The sequence below is a fragment of the Megalobrama amblycephala genome, linkage group LG11 (assembly GCF_018812025.1).
Source record: "Megalobrama amblycephala isolate DHTTF-2021 linkage group LG11, ASM1881202v1, whole genome shotgun sequence".
Classification (NCBI taxonomy): domain Eukaryota; kingdom Metazoa; phylum Chordata; class Actinopteri; order Cypriniformes; family Xenocyprididae; genus Megalobrama; species Megalobrama amblycephala.
Genome location: NC_063054.1, coordinates 10,715,164 through 10,735,100, shown reverse-complemented (window position 1 = coordinate 10,735,100; position 19,937 = coordinate 10,715,164). Strand labels below are relative to the sequence as shown.

Below are 19,937 nucleotides of genomic sequence, written 5' to 3'. Positions count from 1 at the left end.
TCTGTTGGAGGAAATTTAATATGCAATCGAAGAGGATTCCATTATCAGCGAGCAACAACAGAAAGGGACAAATTTTAATCTAGTTTTATGAACTGGAACACCATATAGTTAGATGACCTCAATTTTCTAGCATTTTGTTGAAAAATCAAGAGATCAGAAGTATATTGAGCTGCAATGCCATTAAAAACTTTAAACAAAGAAAAAGAATCTTAAACTGAACTAAATTTAATAGGCAACTGATGTGATAATGTTAAAACTAGAGCAATATCCATCTTCTTTGTATGGGTCAGAAGCCTGGCTTCATGCATGAATGACTGTAACCAAGTCTTTAGTAGAAAAAATCGATTTCACTTTGGAGATAAGTCAGTAGAAGCCAGCCTTAACAACACTTATCAAGTACCAATCTAGAATAACACCCAGGTTCTTAACACAATTAGAAACGCTTAGCAAAGTAGAGGGTAGCCTACTTATAGTCTCCTCGGTAGCAGAAGGAGATCCAAAAACAACACAGTGTCTTTTAAGGGTGCTTTCACGCCTGAGTGTTTGTTTCAGAACCTGGTGCGTTTTCTCCCCTGGTTCGGTTCGTTTAGGCATACTGTATGTGAACGCGGCAATCGCACTCGGATCCGCACCAAAACATTTGCTCCAAGATCAATTGAACGAGGTGGCCTCAGTTCGATTGCAAACGAACTCTGGGGCATTTCGCTTGAGATGTGAAAGCAATCCAACCCACTAGGTGCATTATAATATTTGATATAATGTTTGAATGTGTCTTGACACAGTTAGCCTAGACAGTGCTGGGAGATCCAGAGAGAGCGCGTTTCAATTTACCTCAGTATTAATATGAATGTAGTATATAATTTAACAGCTGGAATGACGGCTACATTTGTATACTTTTTGCGTGTCTCTACAGTTACAAATAAAGCCACAATAAGCTAAGCTCATGGAGCGAACTTGTTGATGGATGACGTAGGGGAAACTCTGACCAATAAGAGGACAGTTTTACTCGCATGTGATTTGCATAAACACATTTTGGTACGCATTGAAATGTCACCTTGTGAAAGCGAAACGAACCAAGAAGAAAATGCAACATTGTAACAAATGAGTCCCTGTTTCGGAATAAAACAAACAAATCTATAGGTGTGAAAACACCCTTAGTGTTAAGATGGCACTTTAACCTCACCTAAGCAATGTACTAGTGAACAAAACAATTGAGACTCACTTGCATCAAGTGGAATATATAGTTGTGTATCATCAACATATATATATGATACAAAGTGTTGTATTTGTGAAAAATGGAGCTTAATGGACACGCATACAATGACAATAAAATTGGTCCCAGTATAGAACCCTGTGGCACAACACTACTTAATGTGCTTAATTGTCACTTTCTCCTCACAGGGAAGATTGCACATGACTTCACCCCTTCAAGACCTGGTTCTCAAACCAATAGACACTACATGAGCTCTCCAATATGGCAAGGTAATCAGCTACATCCTTATGCTACTTCCTTTTACTGCTACTTTAGCAAAATCGCATCTGCGTCTACATGAGAATGGTGCAGATATAATTTTGTGTATGTCTTTGGTCAATTCAAGGAAAACATTCAACTGTATTTTGCACAAATTTGACCTTTCAAATCGGTCCCCCGTAGCAAAGTTTGTCTTGCTGCTGTCACAAAATCTGTGCTGCTCAAAATAACTCTGCTACAGGATGTGGCCCTCTGGGTCAGGATGCATACTTCCTGTAACCTGGCCATTCAGTGCTTTGGGAACTTGGAACTGGGTGCTTGGAATTAAGCCCAAGTTACACTTCAGTTTTGACACAAACGCTTACAGTGTGCAAACACACAGCCTTTCAAAGTACATTCCATTCATATTGTGCACAAACACAGATGCTCTCGACACGTGCACTAGAAAGTTTCATCCTTGTCCATTGTTTGCATTTATCTTCAGAAGTTAGAGTGATAAAAATGTATTTGTACTAATTTAATCTAGAGTTACAGTAGCTAGTTGTTGTTGTTCTGTCTTATCCGTTTCTTTTTTCACTGTGAAACAACAGCCGGGTTAGTGTTTCCACCTTTGTCAACCAACTAATGAGCACAAAAAAAAATTCAAGGTACATATAGCTAAGCGTATGCAGTCATGCTGATGACGAAATGTGTACTCGGTGTAGACATACTGTAGCATACGCGTAAACAAAGGTAGGTAGAGTATTCAAAAACTGTACTCAAGTAAATGTACAAGTATTTATAGAAATATTTACTTGAGTAAAAGTAATAATCTTAATAGTTACTTGACTAAGAGTAAAAAAAAATCTAATGAGTGATTCATTTGTGAATGGGGCATCGCTCATGCCCTCGAAAAAAGAAATAGGGGATACAGGGTATAGTTGAAATAGGGGGATGTTCACATACACACATATTTCTTAACATGTACTGAAAAAGAATGTATTTTGTTTTTATTGAAAGTAAAAGTACCCATATTTAAATCTGCTCTTAAAGGTGCAATTTTTCCGAAAAATGTACTCAAGTAAATGTAATGGAGTAAATATACGTCATTACTACTCACCTTTGCATGTAAAAACTGTAAATGTCACTTTAACAAATGTTATTCTGTAAATATATTCTTGATTTCTTTATTTACCTATCAACTCTATATTTGTTAAACCTGTGTAAATAGACAAACAAACAAAAAAAAACCCTGAAATATTAATTATAATCGAAAACAACATCACTTTCGCAAAAACTCAGAAAAAGATTCATATAGCACTCATAAAAAAATCATTTTATCGGTCAGTTATGTAACTTTTAAAAAGGGAAATACTATTGCCTGATTACATCTTAATGAGGAGGCACAGGAAAACAGGAATAAAGATAGATTTCAAGAGAAAAATAACTGTATTATGTTGCATTTATATTACAACATACCTCACAAATCCAAAAAGACTATATTTTATTTGTGGATTTTTGTTGCCACTTTTTATATTATATATTTTACTTTTTTACCAGATGAATAACATTAAAATAAATGCAGCTACGGACAGTAAACATAGCAATAAATGTTTTTACAATTAAATAATAAATTAGTCAGATTATCTGTCTTATAGTCCAATTTTGGTCATTACAAGATTTCTTAGTATTTTAAATAAAAAATAATAATAATAAAAACAATAAACAAAGTGATTATGAAATCAATTTAATTATACAATGTTTATCACGTCCGGCCTTCAGCAAGTTGGCCTAGAGGATGGAGGAATGGGGGGATGTTGTAAATTTTAATTTCCTGATGTGGGAAGATTTGCAGGTTATGTAACTTCATTCCATCTATGTTTTAGTGTCTAAATAAACAGGAGAAAATAGAAGCTCTCATAGCCAAACTCTCACTGACAGACAAATGCAAATATTTACACAGACGTTTGAGGGGGAAGGAAGGGAAAAGCACTGCCCCTTTAAATGGATTTATGTGCTACTGTGGCTGAGGTCACATTAGGGATGTTACAGTCTGATAAAGGGGGAACAGGAAATTTTTTTTTTTTTGATTTTTTTTCTTAGTAATTTAATTTAGATATAAGGATAAATTTAGCCATGAATTTTGACCATTATTTAAGAGATTTTTTCCTTTGTGTTTTGAAAATGTTATTTAGATATTTATCTTTATATGGGTCATTGATGAATAAGGTTCATCAATGACCCATATAAAGTCATTGATGAATAAGGTTTTTAAAAGTGTAAAAAACATAATTGAGATATAATTAATTTTAAAACTTTATTAAGCATTAACAATGAGATTATGTGGTTTTTATAATCAATTAACACTGCTTTCGTCATTTCTTTATAAGATGGACAAAATTTGTCACCAAAAAAGTCATTCGGTTTAACCAAAATTTTGGTTTTACCGAATTACACTTTTAGTTAGACCGAATGAGGATATTTTCAAACAATGCTAACTGGCTGATATCTAGCTAGCTAGCAAAAGGACAATCAAACATTTGATATTTAGTACAAGTTTTTAAAATATTACAACATTTTCCATGTTTTATAGCGGTTGTACTGAATGACCTGATGTTTCAGGACATGCGTATGAGCAAGTGAAAACATATAGTTAAATTAGAGTTAGTTACTTTGCTTCACGACCATGTGGTCCTTTGCAGGTGTCTGAATAATGGCACATCATGTCACATGATACTGACCGCATGACTTGATCCAAAAAGGCCCCTTTATATTGGTTACTCCGAATTACATAAATGAAATTTAATTTTTTCCGGACATTTTTTCTCATAACAAAGCAACGACTTCTACAGTAATTTTAATACCGTTTTGCACTATGTTGATATATGATGTTAAAAATTAGTGTCAGAAAAAAAATATATACATTTATTACATTTTAAGATATTTTAATCACAAATGAAATGGCTGTATTGGCCTTTTCACAGTTAAACCGAATGAGCAAAATCTAATTAAAACCTTTTGGATTAAATAAAAGAGATCTAGTTGTACTACCTTACATAATTTGGATGTCATGTCTTTGTTTTTTATTATTATTAAGGCCTTTGGACAAAAAAAAATGTCCCTTCACGTCATTGACTATACACACTACTGTTCAAAATGTTTTTTTGTTTTTTTTTAATGTTTAAAAGTCTTTTATGCTCAACAAAGCTGCATTTACTTTATTAAAATACCCTAAAACAGGATTCATTTTTTCATGATTATTTCATGAATAGAAAGTACATAAAAAAGCTTCAGTTATTTAAAAAAAATAAATCTTTTGTTAGAGTGTATAAATCTTCACAGTGTCTTTTGATCAATTTAATGCATCCTTGCTGAATAATTCTTACTGACACAATAATATTCTTGGGTGTTTTGGCACGCTTCAAATTGGATGAAACTCAGCACACGTCAGAGATGTTGTCCAGTAGACATGGGCAAATTTTTTTAGAAATTGACAGGGAGGAGGTGCTCTATAGCGTCACCTTTTGTCAAAAGTGGAGGGTTTAGTTTTACCTAAAGTCACTCGGTACATATATTGTTCTCATCAAGCCGGACAACTTTCTAATTTACAGTCAATAGCTCCGACCAACAGGAAGTCAGATATTTAGGTTTGAATGTGATTTTTTTATTTATTTATTTATTTATTTTTATTAAATAATCAGTCTCTGAATTTTTAACTACTCCTCCTACGGGATTCATGTGATTCACAGCAAACTTTCTGAACATGGTGGCAAGACACTGAAGATGTTAAAATAAGTCTCATATTTTGACATAATTCTTTTACATTTACCCAGTTTAAATGCATATTGCCCGTCATGCACAGTTGCCCTAAAGCCACCAGGGCTTAGACCCAGCATTGCTGCTTGCAGCTATATTTTAGTTGTTTTTGTTTGTTTGTTTGTTTCAAAATTTTAAAGCACAGACTTTCTTGTGTCTTGTTTTTTAAGTCTATTTTGATTCCAGCAACAGTTCGATTTGGTTTTATCAGAAAACTTCTGGTGAATTTATTTTGTTTAAAGATGTTTACGTAAATTTGATCAATATTTAAACAAGTGAAGTATTCTATTCAAAGGAAGAAAGTCAAAATACACATATTCTGAAAACAAGTCATTGTCAGAGATAAGAATGCTTGCATGTTTTTACTCCAAAACAAGACCAAAATGCAGATTAAGACTGTTTTGCATAGAAGCAGATGTTGTGAGCAGCAGCACATGGTGTTGAACATAAGGGCATCCATAAAAGGACATCCTCACCCCTGACCCCAGTGCTGCTGTTTGGTTAGGTGAAGCAGACTGTGAGAGTCTGCGGAGAACAATGCTTGAATGGCCTATCAAAGGCAGGAGAGCACTCATGAACTCATATGGTAATGAAGCCATGGGGGTCTTTCACTGCCTTTCTGCCTCATGCCAGTTGGGGGCAGTCGTCCTCCCTCCCTCTTCCTTTCCTTCAGCCCTCCCCCTTCCCTCCCTCCTCAAAGCTGGAGTCAGTAAACCAGCGGCACAGTCCTGCTGGAAGAGTGACGTGAAGTAGTTTTCCATCTGGGGTTTAACAGAATTCCAAAAACTCAATGACTTCATTCAGGCTAGACACAAATGAGTAGAGAGAGAGAGAGGAAGGGGACAGAGTTGGACAGAACAGCAACTGTGTGACGTGCCGCCCGTGGTCAGTGTTTGTGCCGGGAAGCCGACAGAGAGAGAGAGAATGTGAGGTGGAATAAGTGACAAAGTAGGCAGCCTGGGGCCATGAAAGAGTGACACTGGGAAACAAAGTAAGCGTGCAGAGCATCAGGACGCAGCAGTGGCCGGCAAGTCCAGCTAATCTTCTGTGGATGAGTGTCTTGTGAGGAATACTTCAGCATGACTGCTTCTCTAGGTATGCTGGAAAAGATTTTTGAGCACCTTTTTGAGTCTTGCTTGCATTTTTGTGCGTGAACATTTGCCTGTGTGTTTGTATGCTAATACCTCAGCCATTTGCTGTAATCATCTCTGGCAGACTTGAATTGTCTCCTTGTCAGCATGAAGTCTATGTGAACATCCCCCTCACTATGGAGAAGACTTTCTCTTCTCTTCTCTTCTCTTCTCTTCTCTTCTCTTCTCTTCTCTTCTCTTCTCTTCTCTTCTCTTCTCTTCTCTTCTCTTCTCTTCTCTTCTCTTCTCACATCTTTAGTACACTTCAAATCATTTTTAATCTCTATATCAGTCTTGATTTTCAGTAAAAACATGCAAATATCGTCTTTATGGAAAATTTCTTATGACAAAGACTTGTTTTCAGAGAAAATAAAATTATATTATTAAATTAAGATTAATTAATTAAATTTAATGTAATGAAGATTATGTGAAGCATAAATGAAATAAATTTGCCAATACCAGCACCTGGGTAAAAATAATGAAAATGACCAGTAAACTTACCCAGTTAACCCAACATTTCGATTTAGAAAAATAACCCAGCATATTTTAGTGTGTAGGTCATATCAAAATGCATAACTATTATTTTATTTTATTTTATTTTATTTTATTTTATTTTTTATTTTATTTTATTTTTTTATTTTATTTTATTTTATTTTATTTTATTTTATTTTATTTTATTTTATTTTATTTTATTTTATTTTATTTTATTTTATTTTATTTTATTTTATTTTATTTTATTTTATTTTATTTTATTTTATTTTATTTTATTTTATTTTATTTTATTTTATTTTATTTTATTTTATTTTATTTTATTTTATTTTATTTTATTTTGAAAAAGTAACCTAATGAACCCAACATTTCAGTTTAGAAAAATAACCAAGCATTTTTTTTTTAGAGTGTAGGTCATATCAAAATGCATATTTGTATATATATGACATGATTGTCATGTATCATATATATATATATATATATATATATATATATATAATAAAAAACGTCTTTTACTGGACGAGACACAAATACTGATTAGAAAATGAGGATTTTATATAGGATTATAGGATGGATTTTTATATATGTGTTCACAGTATATGCTTGATTTTTGCACAACAAACTGCTGAGATGGCAAAAAAGGGGAGTGGTTTTCATTTGAAAAGGACGTTTGTGTGTGTGTGTGTGTGTGTGTGTGTGTGTGTGTGTGTGTGTGTGTGTGTGTGTGTGTGTGTGTGTGTGTGTGTGTGTGTGTGTGCTCTTTTGGTTTGTTTATATGTGAATGTTTCCTGTTTCAGCTGGCTCTTAGACATGCACACTGTGCTTGGAGACCTTAATTAGTTATTTGCATTGCAATAACTTTACTGATAAAGACAAACACATTTAAAGCCCCAATATTTGTGCTTAGACTACACTATATTTTGTTGGTTCTGTCAGTGTTTGGCATTCCTCATGTGCTTTCTCACAAACAGCAGAGCACCACTTTACCATGGGGTATTTTGTGGAAAACATCTTGCTTTCACTCTTTTCTAAAAGCTCATTTACACTTGACTTGTCCTGTAATTCACCTCAGATTGGTGATTTAGGCTTTGGCTCTTTCTCGTCTGGCCTGGCAGATTTATCAAGCGACCATGGGAGGTACTAAAACAAAGAGAGATGGATGTGGAGCTCTTGTCATGAGTGGATGTGTGTAGTGAGTTCTCTGATGGAGGTGGAGTGGAGACAGTGGATGCTATTCTTCTCTCCGTCTCTGGACAAAAGATAGTTTTGTGTGGGCCTGTGTCCAAATGAATGTGGACGAGGAAAGAATGTGTTATGTAATCGGGTCAGTTTGACCTGAAATTCATTTAATATGAGCTTGAGAATGAAAAGCACGCAACTAAATTATCCAAAGCACACAGTTTGGTTTGTTTATTACTGTTCTTTTACCAGGATATGACAGAATTTGACAAAGAATAGGAACAGAGGCTTACACTGAATGGAGCAACAAAACATTTCAAATACTGTATTGGTAAATTGTGCTTGTGTTACAAAAAATACAAATGTGATTTAAAAAAAAGTTAGAAGTCTAAAAGACTAAAAGAAATAAGTCAGTTATAGCATCTCTAATTTTACACCACCATTACATAATTAAATTGAAAATGTAAAAAAAAAAAAAAAAACAGCATCTTACCATTAAATAATTACATTATAAAACTAATAACATTTAAAACATTTTAATATTAATATTAAATCTTTGTTCTCTTTTAATAATATAAAAACAATAAACTTATAAAATTGAATACAGCACCCGATATTAAATACTTTTCCTTAAATAATTACATTATAAAATATTAGAAATGTAAAAAAATAAACATCTAATGTTAAGTACTCTTTTTCCTGAATAATTTCATAATTCCCTTAATAATTATAAAAAGGCTTAAATTATACCATATATAATATTAAATACTTTACCTTAATTTACTTTATAAAATTAATAATATTAAATAATTTAATATTAAATAAATTATCTGATATTAAACTTTTTATGTATACTCTAAAAAATAACTGTAAAAATTGAAACAAATTTACACAGTAAAATACCGTTTTCCAATGCATTAATGGGTAATATTTGTCGTTTAAAGAAAAGAGGCCTATAGGCTACTTTCTAGAAAACGACAAATAATATTACCCAGAATGCATTGTTCAAATATTACCCAGAATGCATTGTTCAAATATTACCCAGAATTTTTTTTTTGGAATATTAATTTTTCCATGGAAAACGGTATTTTAATGTGTAAATTTTTCATTTTTTTAAAGTTATTTTTTAGAGTAGTGCTGTCAAACGATTATATATATATATATATATATATTTATTTTTATGTGTATGTATTATACATAATATACATAATAAATATACACAGTACACACACACATACACTATATTGCCAAGTAAGTATTGAGAAACCCCTCCAAATTGAATTCAAAAATCAAGCACCTAGGCATGCAGACTGCTTCTACAATCATTTGTGATAGAATGGGTCACTCTCAGGAGCTCAGTGAATTCAAGCGTGGTACCGTGATAGGTTGCCACCTGTGCAATAAGTCCATTCGTGAAATTTTCTCACTACTAAATATTCCACGGTCAACTGTTAGTGGTATCATAACAAAGTGGAAGCAATTGGGAACAACAGCAACTCAGCCAAACTTCATGTGTCCTTCAGATTAGCTCAAGAACAGTGCTTAGAGAGCTTAATGGAATGGGTTTCCATGGCGGAGCAGCTGCATCCAAGCCTTACATCACCAAGTGCAATGCAAAGTGTCGGATGCACGGGTGTAAAGCACGCTGCCACTGGACTCTAGAGCAGTGGAGACGTGTTCTCTGGAGTGACGAATCACGCTTCTCTCATGGACGAGTCTGGATTTGGCGGTTGCCAGGAGAACGGTACTTGCCTGACTGCATTGTGCCCAGTCTAAAGTTTGGTGGAGGGGGATTATGGTGTGGGGTTGTTTTTCAGGGGTTGGGCTCGGCCCCTTATTTCCAGTGAAAGGAACTCTTAATGCTTCAGCATACCAATACATTTTGGACAATTTCATGCCTCCAACTTTGTGGGAACAGTTTGGGGATGGCCCCTTCCTGTTCCAACATGACTGCGCACCAGTGCACAAAACAAGGTCCATAAAGACACGGATGAGTGAGTTTGGTGTGGAGGAACTTGACTGGCCTGCACAGAGTCCTGACCTCAACCCGATAGAACACCTTTGGGATGAATTAGAGCGGAGACTGTGAGCCAAGCCTTCTCGCCAACATCACTGCCTGACCAAACAAATGCGCTTCTAGAAGAATGGTCAAAAATTCCCATAAACACCCTCCTAAACCTTGTAGAAAGCCTTCCCAGAAGAGTTGAAGCTGTTATAGCTGCAAAGGGTGGGTCAACTCCATATTAAACCCTACGGATTAAGAATGGGATGTCATTAAAGTTCATGTGTACCTAAAGGCAGGCGTCCCAAAACTTTGGGCAATATAGTGTATATATTATGTAAAAACAAACTTTTATTTTGGATGCGATTTAATCACGATTAATCATTTGACAGCACTAATATTTAAAAAAAAATTATCTTAAAAAATTAACATACATATAAAATTTCTCCTAAATTTATGATGTTGGAAAAGAAAACATTCAGTCCATCAGCTGTTTGATTGATGTGTTGAGTGTGTACAGTATATTGCCATATTAAGACCACAAATGGACTGAAATAGCTATTTTAGTGTGCTGAATACCTAAGCAGTGAAAAAGTGTTATTTTTGGTCTGCATGTTTTGACGCTGTAAGGATAACGGGACTAGTGGACGGGTCTTTAACACAGCGAAGAAATCATGTGCATCATGTGGTCATGAAGGCATCTGAAGTCTTAGAGGAAGCCCAGGTGTCACATTTAAAACTCAAATGAGCTAAATCTTATTGCAGACATATTTTAGACCATGTATCATAGCGCTGAAGTAATGCCCTTGACTGGAAAGTATTTAATTCTCCTGTGTTGAATTCTCTCTCTTTATTTTCCCTCCACACATTCTCTATCCAGCTCAGCTTTGATCACAACAGCTGGACATTTTTCAGCTCGGCTCACTGCGTGTGTGTGCGTGCATTCCTCCTTTGAATGGCGAGTTTGTTAAGTCCGTAAAACTGAAGTCGTCCTTTGTCTCACTGGCATGCGGGAGATTTAATCCTGAAAGACCTGGACTGAGCAGACATACACACAAACACGCTTACACACACTTTTATCGCCCTTCGCTTTCATTTGCCAGACAAATTCCCAACTCTGTAAGAGGATGATATGACATGCTGAAATTGATGAGGCTTATACTTTCAGCATGACTGCATTTAACAGTCTGATACTCAAATTTATGCCTTTTTTTAAACTTATGTCTTTTTTTTCATATACTTTTCATTCATTTGCAGATGATAGTACTTTTCAGTGTTATTTTAGTATCATTGTTGTACCATTAAAGTTTTTGTTAATACTAATACTTTATTTTATTTTTATATTTTGTTTACATTTTTTATTTTAAAGTTTTAGTAATTTTGTTGTGTTGTCTATTTGTAATGTCTATAGTTCTTAAGTTTTTAGTTATTTTAGTACTTCAACTAAAATAAATAAAAAAAATAAATTTAAATAAAATAAAGTTTGTTTTTTTATATTTTATTTTATTTCAGTTAATGTTTTTTTTATTTCAAGTAATGAAAATGTTTTTATCATTTGACTTTTAGTTAATGATAACCTGATGCATTTTAAAAAATGTCTCATTGCAAAATAAATGTCAAATAATTAAGTGAACTGGCAAAAAAAATAAAAAATAAAATAAAAGATAATTAAAATTGTAAAAAAATAAAATAAAAAAAATAAACAGTGACCAGTTATCTAGTATTAAACACCTCCTTTAATTAATTGAATAAAACATATTAACATATATATACTTTGCCTTAAATAATTACATTATAAAAATAAAAAGCAGCATTAATATTAAATACTTTTCCTTTAATTACATTAAAAAAAATAATAATAAAGAAAATATATAAAAAATAATACAGGATCTAATATTTAATTATACTCTTTCTTTGAGTGAGGTCATTTGTGATTTGTTGGCTCTTTTTGTGATGATGTTTCATCCCAGAGTGCTGAGCTGGTCTTCGAACTTGGGTTTTGAAAGCTTGAACAGCTAGAAGCATCCGCATTCATGTAAATTTTGGTATTTTGGAATGTTTAAGTTATCTTTTCAACACTGAACTGGGACGTCTGATGTCTTAAATTCAGTGCTGCTTCATTTGTGGCCCGTAATAAGTCTCCGTCTTTCTGGAAGGGTCATGCAGATCTTCTCTTCTCTTTGAAGGGCCGGTGTAGTTCATCAGATCATTGACCTTTTGGCCCACCGGATGATGCAATCCTCATGTGACCCTGACATCTGTTGATGTCATCAGTTTCCATAGAATGATATTGGGATGCCTTTCTGCTCCATTTGTATCTATTTTCTGTACCTCAATGAACTTTCATGCAAGTCCAGGCTGGTTTATGCTGGTTTTGTGTTATGTAGATATGCTTTTCAATAGGAAAAGTTAACTAGGAGGCTCCTGGTGAAGATGATTAATAAAGAAAACCTTGCTGGTTAAGCTAGTTATGAAGCCTGGTGGGACACCAGCAAACCAGCATCCCATACTGACCACCTGCATCCAAAACACAACATGTGCTGGCGACCAGCTGTGCTGCTGTTTTGATCAAGGAGAAGAGGACCAGATGAATCTCTGGGAAGCGATTTAGGGATTCCTGTGTCTTGGGAATGAGTTTCAGGGTTTTCTGGGTGGGTCACGATGTCTATTTTGGGAACACTTTAGAGTCTTCTGCCTCCAGATGTTGTTTGTGTATTTGTTTATGTTTTTATGTATTCTTGGTTACAATTTCAAACACCACGTCTCCTTGACAACCCTATCATATGATGTGATTATGGATGCGGTCATGGCTGAAGAAGAAGCTATCATGATGCTTCGGTGTATGTTTGATTAGTAAACGTCTGTTGAAAGAGAACATTCATGGGGAATCCAGCATAAAAGTCTGTAGCTAATTGCATTTTGTGTAATTATGGAGGGGTGGTTACTTTGGGACTATTGGATAAATGTACAAAACATCAGCCTAGCATTTCTGTTGGAGTTATGGACTTAAAATTCCACATGTGAGTCTCTTTCCTTATGCCATGGGAATAAATTTGCCTCAAAGACCAGTAAGCTCTACGATATTTTTATTTATTAATATTTTTCCCAGTATTGGACAATTTCCATCTCATCAACTCCTCATTCAATGTAACTAATGCTTACAAGACTATCAAAAGTTGCAGTTTTGACTTGTGATTGTTGTGGTTTATCATTGAAGTTTTGAACACATGCATGCTAATTTCTCTGAGAGCAATGGGTAAAATAATATGAATGCACAGGTGTCAATGTTGAGCATCAATATTATAGATGAAATTCAACTACATCTGATTCTTTACAGTCACTTCATTATGCTTCTGCTAACTGCTGCTTGAAGCTATATTATTTTGTTGTTGTTCATATTTAATTAATGGTAAGGTCAAAGAGGATTTACCACAAAATTAATTTGATTATATCCAGCCAGTTTCCAGACAGAAAGGGTGGGAGAGGGAGACAAACAGAGAGAAATTCCTCCAGGGTCCCTCCCCTGTGGTTTGTTATGTGCACAATCTGAAGAATGCGTGTGTATGGGCTTTTGCCAAACCCACAAGCCCAACTCCCATACAATAGTCTATCCAATAATACCACTTGATTTATTACCTGGATTTGGCAACTAGTAGCAGGTTGCACAGTGCAGGTCTTCAAATATTTTGTGGGTGTGCAATAAGACATTGCTTATACTGAATGGAATCTTCCAGAAGAAACTGGGTGAAGGTGTGTGTGTGTCTGTGTGTGTATTCCCTACATTATGGGACAATGTGCCCACAAAAATGGTAATATCCAAATTCCTTGTCCTTGTGGGGACATTTTTGGTCCCCATGAGGAAATCAGCTTTTAAAGGATTAGTTCACTTTCAAATAAAATTTTCCTGATAATTTACTCACCCCCATGTCATCCAAGATGTCCATGTCTTTCGTTCTTCAGTCGAAAAGAAATGAAGGTTTTTGATGAAAACATTCCAGGATTATTCTCCTAATAGTGGACTTCAATGGCCTCCAGATTGAAGGTCAAGAGCTTTAAACGATACCAGAAAAAATGGAACTGGCGAATAGGGAAGGTGTAGGACATACAGCGTAAGCTTTTTGAAGAATACGAAAGTGTGGTTTTGGCGGAACCACTTGGAAGGTGATCATTTGTTTATATAAAGCATATACATTTATTTATTTTTTTTTAAATGACCGATCGTTTCCCTAGATACGACCCTTATTCCTCGTCTGGTGTCGTTTAAAGCCTTTGAAGCTGCACTGAAACTGTAATTTTGACCTTCAACCGTTTGATGCCCATTGAAGTCCATTATAAGGAGAATAATCCTGGAATGTTTTCATCAAAAACCTTAATTTCTTTTCGACTGAAGAAAGAAAGACATGAACATCTTGGATGACATGGGGGTGAGTAAACTATCAGGAAAATTTTATTTGAAAGTGAACTAATCCTAATCATACTAAGTGATGTTTTTGAAAATTTAAATATGCAGACAATTTTCTGTGATGAGTAGTAGGGTTAGGGGATAGAATATACAGTTTGTACACTTAAAAATCACTGTCTATGGAAAGTCCCCATAAAAAGTGTAAGTGTGTGTTTAGGTCTTAAAATTCCTTGTTTGTTTGTTCTCTTAGAGTCACGAGGATACGTGGACAGCATGACGCACACATCTATGTCATCCGACGGAGAGCTCTTCCACTCTGATGTCACAGGAAGTTCCGCCTCCTGTCAGAGGATGTTTGGATCCATGCACTCTATGTCCACCCCCAGCCCATTGGTCAACACAGACAGGTACTGACTGCCAATCAACAACAGCAACCAATAGGGATGCATGATATATCAGTACAATATTAGTTATTGATTATATTGGATATTAAATTGTGTATGTCCATTTCCCCAATTTCACATTTAGATTACTCACAGAGAGTTCATATTTTAAAACGCTAAAAATGTATTCATGCACTTAAATCTAATCTTAACCTATCTCAAAATGAATATTCATTTTTCATACTGTAGATTATAATGGTGTGATGGAAGTGTACTCACAAACACAAACACACACTCACACACACCAGGGGCGTTTCCTCCGAGGAGGCAAGGGAGGCAGTGCCTCCACAACAAAACTGATTGAGAAAATAATTGGTATTACAAAAAAATAAAACAACGCAGATATTACAAAAAGTGACAATAAAAAATGTAAAAGTCACTCATTTTTATAAAGTAACTATATCCAACTTGCCTCCCCTGAGCCCATTGACTTTAAACAGACCCCCTAAAGCGTGCGCTGGGTTTGGTGGGGAGTAATTGAGAATAAGTGGGGCAAAATCATGTGAGAGGAGGCAATTCCGCCATCTCGCTTTCATTGGATAAGATCGGTTATGATTGAATATGATTGGTTCACGCAATAAATCACGCTTCTTGTTTTCGTACGTGTTCTCAACGGCCTGAATGATGCCATTAATGGGAACATGATGACTCTGGGGATGTTTTAGTGAGCAATCAGCTTGGTGAAATGAAAGGTACATCTTAGTGTCTGTGACCACTGACCAGTGCGTACAAGCTTGATGACTAAGATGAATAAGATGACTATTAAAAAGAAAAGCTGACCATTATTTCACAAATAATATAATTTTATTATTACTACATTCCTAACAGCCAAATCAAAACATCTCCCACACAAAGTAAATTCTGGCATTTCCGTAACAACGGGCTGCATGTGTGGTCTATTGTTTATCTAGTCTATACTTAACAATGTATCAACACACGGTGGGGTGTGTTTGTCTATGTACATGATATGTAAGAGATAACCCTGTTCTGTGGTCTCTTCTCCCTGCAGCCCCACTCCAGCTCATTCCTGGTTAGAGGGTGGATCCAGCACCCCCTTGAGTCACTACACCCCCCAGTCCTCCCCGCCCCTCACCCTCTCGGCACCCAACTCCCACAGCTCCCCTCGAGGAGCTCCCCGCAGCCTGACCTCCTCTCTGGATGTCGGGGGATTGGAGAGCAGCCTGCTGGAGGCGGTGGAGGGTCTTGAGGCTCTGGGTCTGGATGTGGCTCAACCTCCTCTTCTGCCCCTGAAGAGACGAGGGACGGAGGGCTCAGAGACAATGTTGAGTTTCCCGCTCAGCAGGAGTGCTACCAGCACGTCCTATGCCAGTCACAACACCTCACCTACCAGATCTACACCAAGTCCAGGTGAGCATCGGGCCTGTTTGCAAGTGCACACACAGCCAGATTCACCTTTAAATATATACTATGATATTATTCTTATTTACAGATTTCATGGCCAGTAAACCGGAAAACGTGAAGTTTGTTCAGGATACATCGAAGTTCTGGTACAAGCCGGATATCTCGAGAGAGCAAGGTAACAATATTAGATCATCAGTAGGCCTTAGTTGAAGGTAGAGGTCATGTTAAATATGAGTTGAACAAAAGTGAGACTGTAAGACATGTATGCAACTGTATTCATTACCATTCAAAAGATTAGGCTTTTTAAATGTGTTTGAAAGAAGTCTCTTATGTGTTTCAAAACTGTAAGACTTTCGTTCATATTCGGAACACAAATGCAGATGTTTATGATGAAATCTGAGAGCTTTCTGTCCCTCCATAGACAGCTACACAACTGACACTTTGAAGCTTCAAAAAGTTCATAAAGAGATCATAAAACTAATCCATATGAATTGAGCGGTTTAGTCTGAATGTGATGTGTAACACGAGAATGAACCTCATTGGTTCTTGAGGAAGCTCAAACGTACTGCATAACACACAAGAATGAACCTCATTGGTTCTTGCTGAAGCTCAAACGTGCTGCGTAACATGAAAATGAACCTTATTGGTTCTTGCAGAAGCTCAAACGTGCTGCGTAACACGAGAATGAACCTCATTGGTTCTTGCAGAAGCTCAAACGTGCTGCATAACACGAGAATGAACCTCATTGGTTCTTGCTGAAGCTCAAACGTGCTGCATAACACGAGAATGAACCTCATTGGTTCTCGCTGAAGCTCAAACGTACTGCGTAACACGAGAATGAACCTCATTGGTTCTCGCTGAAGCTCAAACGTACTGCGTAACACGAGAATGAACCTCATTGGTTCTCGCTGAAGCTCAAACGTGCTGCATAACACGAGAATGAACCTCATTGGTTCTCGCTGAAGCTCAAACGTACTGCGTAACACGAGAATGAACCTCATTGGTTCTCGCTGAAGCTCAAACGTGCTGCATAACACGAGAATGAACCTCATTGGTTCTCGCTGAAGCTCAAACGTGCTGCATAACACGAGAATGAACCTCATTGGTTCTCGCTGAAGCTCAAACGTGCTGCATAACACGAGAATGAACCTCATTGGTTCTCGCTGAAGCTCAAACGTACTGCGTAACACGAGAATGAACCTCATTGGTTCTCGCTGAAGCTCAAACGTGCTGCATAACACGAGAATGAACCTCATTGGTTCTCGCTGAAGCTCAAACGTGCTGCGTAACACGAGAATGAACCTCATTGGTTCTCGCTGAAGCTCAAACGTACTGCGTAACACGAGAATGAACCTCATTGGTTCTCGCTGAAGCTCAAACGTACTGCGTAACACGAGAATGAACCTCATTGGTTCTCGCTGAAGCTCAAACGTGCTGCATAACACGAGAATGAACCTCATTGGTTCTCGCTGAAGCTCAAACGTACTGCGTAACACGAGAATGAACCTCAATGGTTCTTGCAGAAGCTCCAGAACTAGACCTTTTAAGGTCATAGTTCACTTGTCATGTTGTCTAGAGTTGACCACTGAAAATTTATGGAAAGATGAATCTCAATAATGCTTGCTGAATATTATGAACACTAATGTATACAGTGATGTGATACTTTGGACTAAAGTTCCTTCTGTCCCTCACAACCTTGTTTTTATTGCAACTTTTTTAAGCAAACTGAAAGTCTGGCAGCTGTTTTCAGTCATATTAAGAAATGGAAAATCCTTTTAAATTCCTTCTAGTGAATCAATTCATTCAGATGGTAATAAAATAATAAAACATTCACCAATTCATTTGACTGTTTATACAGATGCCTATTCTGCATTAACTTTTTCCATCTTTTTGTGTCAAGAATATAAATTATATTATTTATTTTTGGCAAAACTGTATAATAGTTGGTAACACTTCAGTATGGGGAACAATTCTCACTTTTATCGAGTTGCTTATTAGGTTGCATATTGGCTGTTTATTAGTACTTATAAACCACATATTAATGCTTTATTCTGCCTTTTTTTGTTCATTGGTGTTATATATTGTTAATTGATCAACTGATTATTCTCAAAGGATCTTAAAGTGGATCTCAAAGTAGCTTCCATCACCAAAGTCTACACTGGTTTATAAGCTTTACGTTCTCTTTTGCTTCTAAGATGACTGCATAATACATCTGTGTTTTTTATTTTATTTTATTTTTTGCTGTAGCTATTGGCATTCTCAAGGATAAAGAGCCAGGCTCCTTCATCATCAGAGACAGTCACTCATTCAGAGGAGCTTACGGATTGGCCATGAAGGTGGCCACGCCCCCACCCTCCGTTCTACAGCAGAGCAGGAAAAGTAAGAGAATGCTGCACATTACTTTTTATGACAACTCGAGTTGAACGATGAAGCAATTGACTGGGCAAACACACAACCTGCCCATAAAGAGTTTTGAAAACATATTTTATGTAACTTAACAAGTACTTGGTGTGGAAAATATCCGACTCTGGGTTCCTCGTTTGACAATTCTCGTTTTTTATGGAATGTTGCAGTATTTATTATAAATGATTTATTGTGCACATCACTCTTTTTTTTTTAAATTCATGTTCCCTTGTAATCTTTAATCAAAATAACTTCTTACTAAGTCTATTCCCGCCCAACATTTTTGTCTTTTTTTTGTTTGTTTGTTTGAGAAATTTTCACTTGCAAGGTTTTAGATTGGTAAGATTTTTTTGTGTTTGAAAGAAGTCTCTTTTTCTCACCAAGGCTGAATTTATTTGATTCAGAAAACAGCAAAAACAGTAATATTGTGAAATATTTTTACAATTTAAAGTAACTGTTTTCTATTTGAATATATTTTAAAATGTAATTTATTCCTGTGATGCAAAGCTGAATGTTCAGCATCATTACTCCAGTCTTCAGTGTCACATGATCCTTCAGAAATCATTCTAATATGATGATTTGATGCTCAAGAAACATTTCTTATTGCTATCAATGTTGTGTACATTTTTTTTTTTTTTTTTTTTTTTTTTTTTTTTCAGGATTCTTTGGTGAATAGAAAGTTCAAAAGAACAGCATTTATCTGAATTAGAAAGCTTTTGTAACATAAATGTCTCTATACTGTCACTTTTGATTAATTTAATTCATCCTTGCTGAATAAAAGTATGAATGTATTTCCAATATATAAATAGCAGCAAATCATATTAGAACGAAGGATCACGTGACACTGAAGACTGGCGTAATGATGCTGAAAATTCAGCTTTGCCATGTATATCACAATAGGGAAGAAAAGACTTCCGTTTCATGCCAACTTTAAACACTCTGTGTAAATATGAACTGTCCATAGACTCTGAATGTACAAGAATGAACTGCAGAGAAATATTTGATGGACTTTAAGACCCTGAAGAGCTGAACATCCCAACACTATTGTGTGAGGAACAGCTGAATGAGTGTGAACACAGCTGGAGCGTTCATATCCAAAGCCCCTCCGTAAACACGGTGTGTCTCTCAATCACAGGAAGGAAGGGAGACACACACACACTGTCGGTCACCATCTGATTCTTAGTTCTAGATGGCTGGAGGGGGTTTCATGCAGTATAATGCTGTATTTTTAGCTATTATTTATTTTCTGTATCATGAGAAA

General features: G+C 35.8%; 1 protein-coding gene across 4 annotated transcripts in view; it reads left to right on the top strand.

The window, feature by feature from the left end:
- The window catches only part of si:ch211-191a24.3 (tensin-3), a 61,523-nt gene that overhangs the window by 34,872 nt on the left and 6,714 nt on the right, over window positions 1-19,937 (top strand). For all 4 annotated transcript variants that reach the window (XM_048208634.1, XM_048208633.1, XM_048208635.1 and 1 more), the window contains 5 exons: window positions 1,402-1,482; window positions 14,719-14,875; window positions 15,921-16,279; window positions 16,362-16,448; window positions 18,521-18,652. In XM_048208634.1, the coding sequence (XP_048064591.1) occupies window positions 1,402-1,482; window positions 14,719-14,875; window positions 15,921-16,279; window positions 16,362-16,448; window positions 18,521-18,652 (816 nt within the window). The remainder of the gene's footprint in view (window positions 1-1,401; window positions 1,483-14,718; window positions 14,876-15,920; window positions 16,280-16,361; window positions 16,449-18,520; window positions 18,653-19,937) is intronic.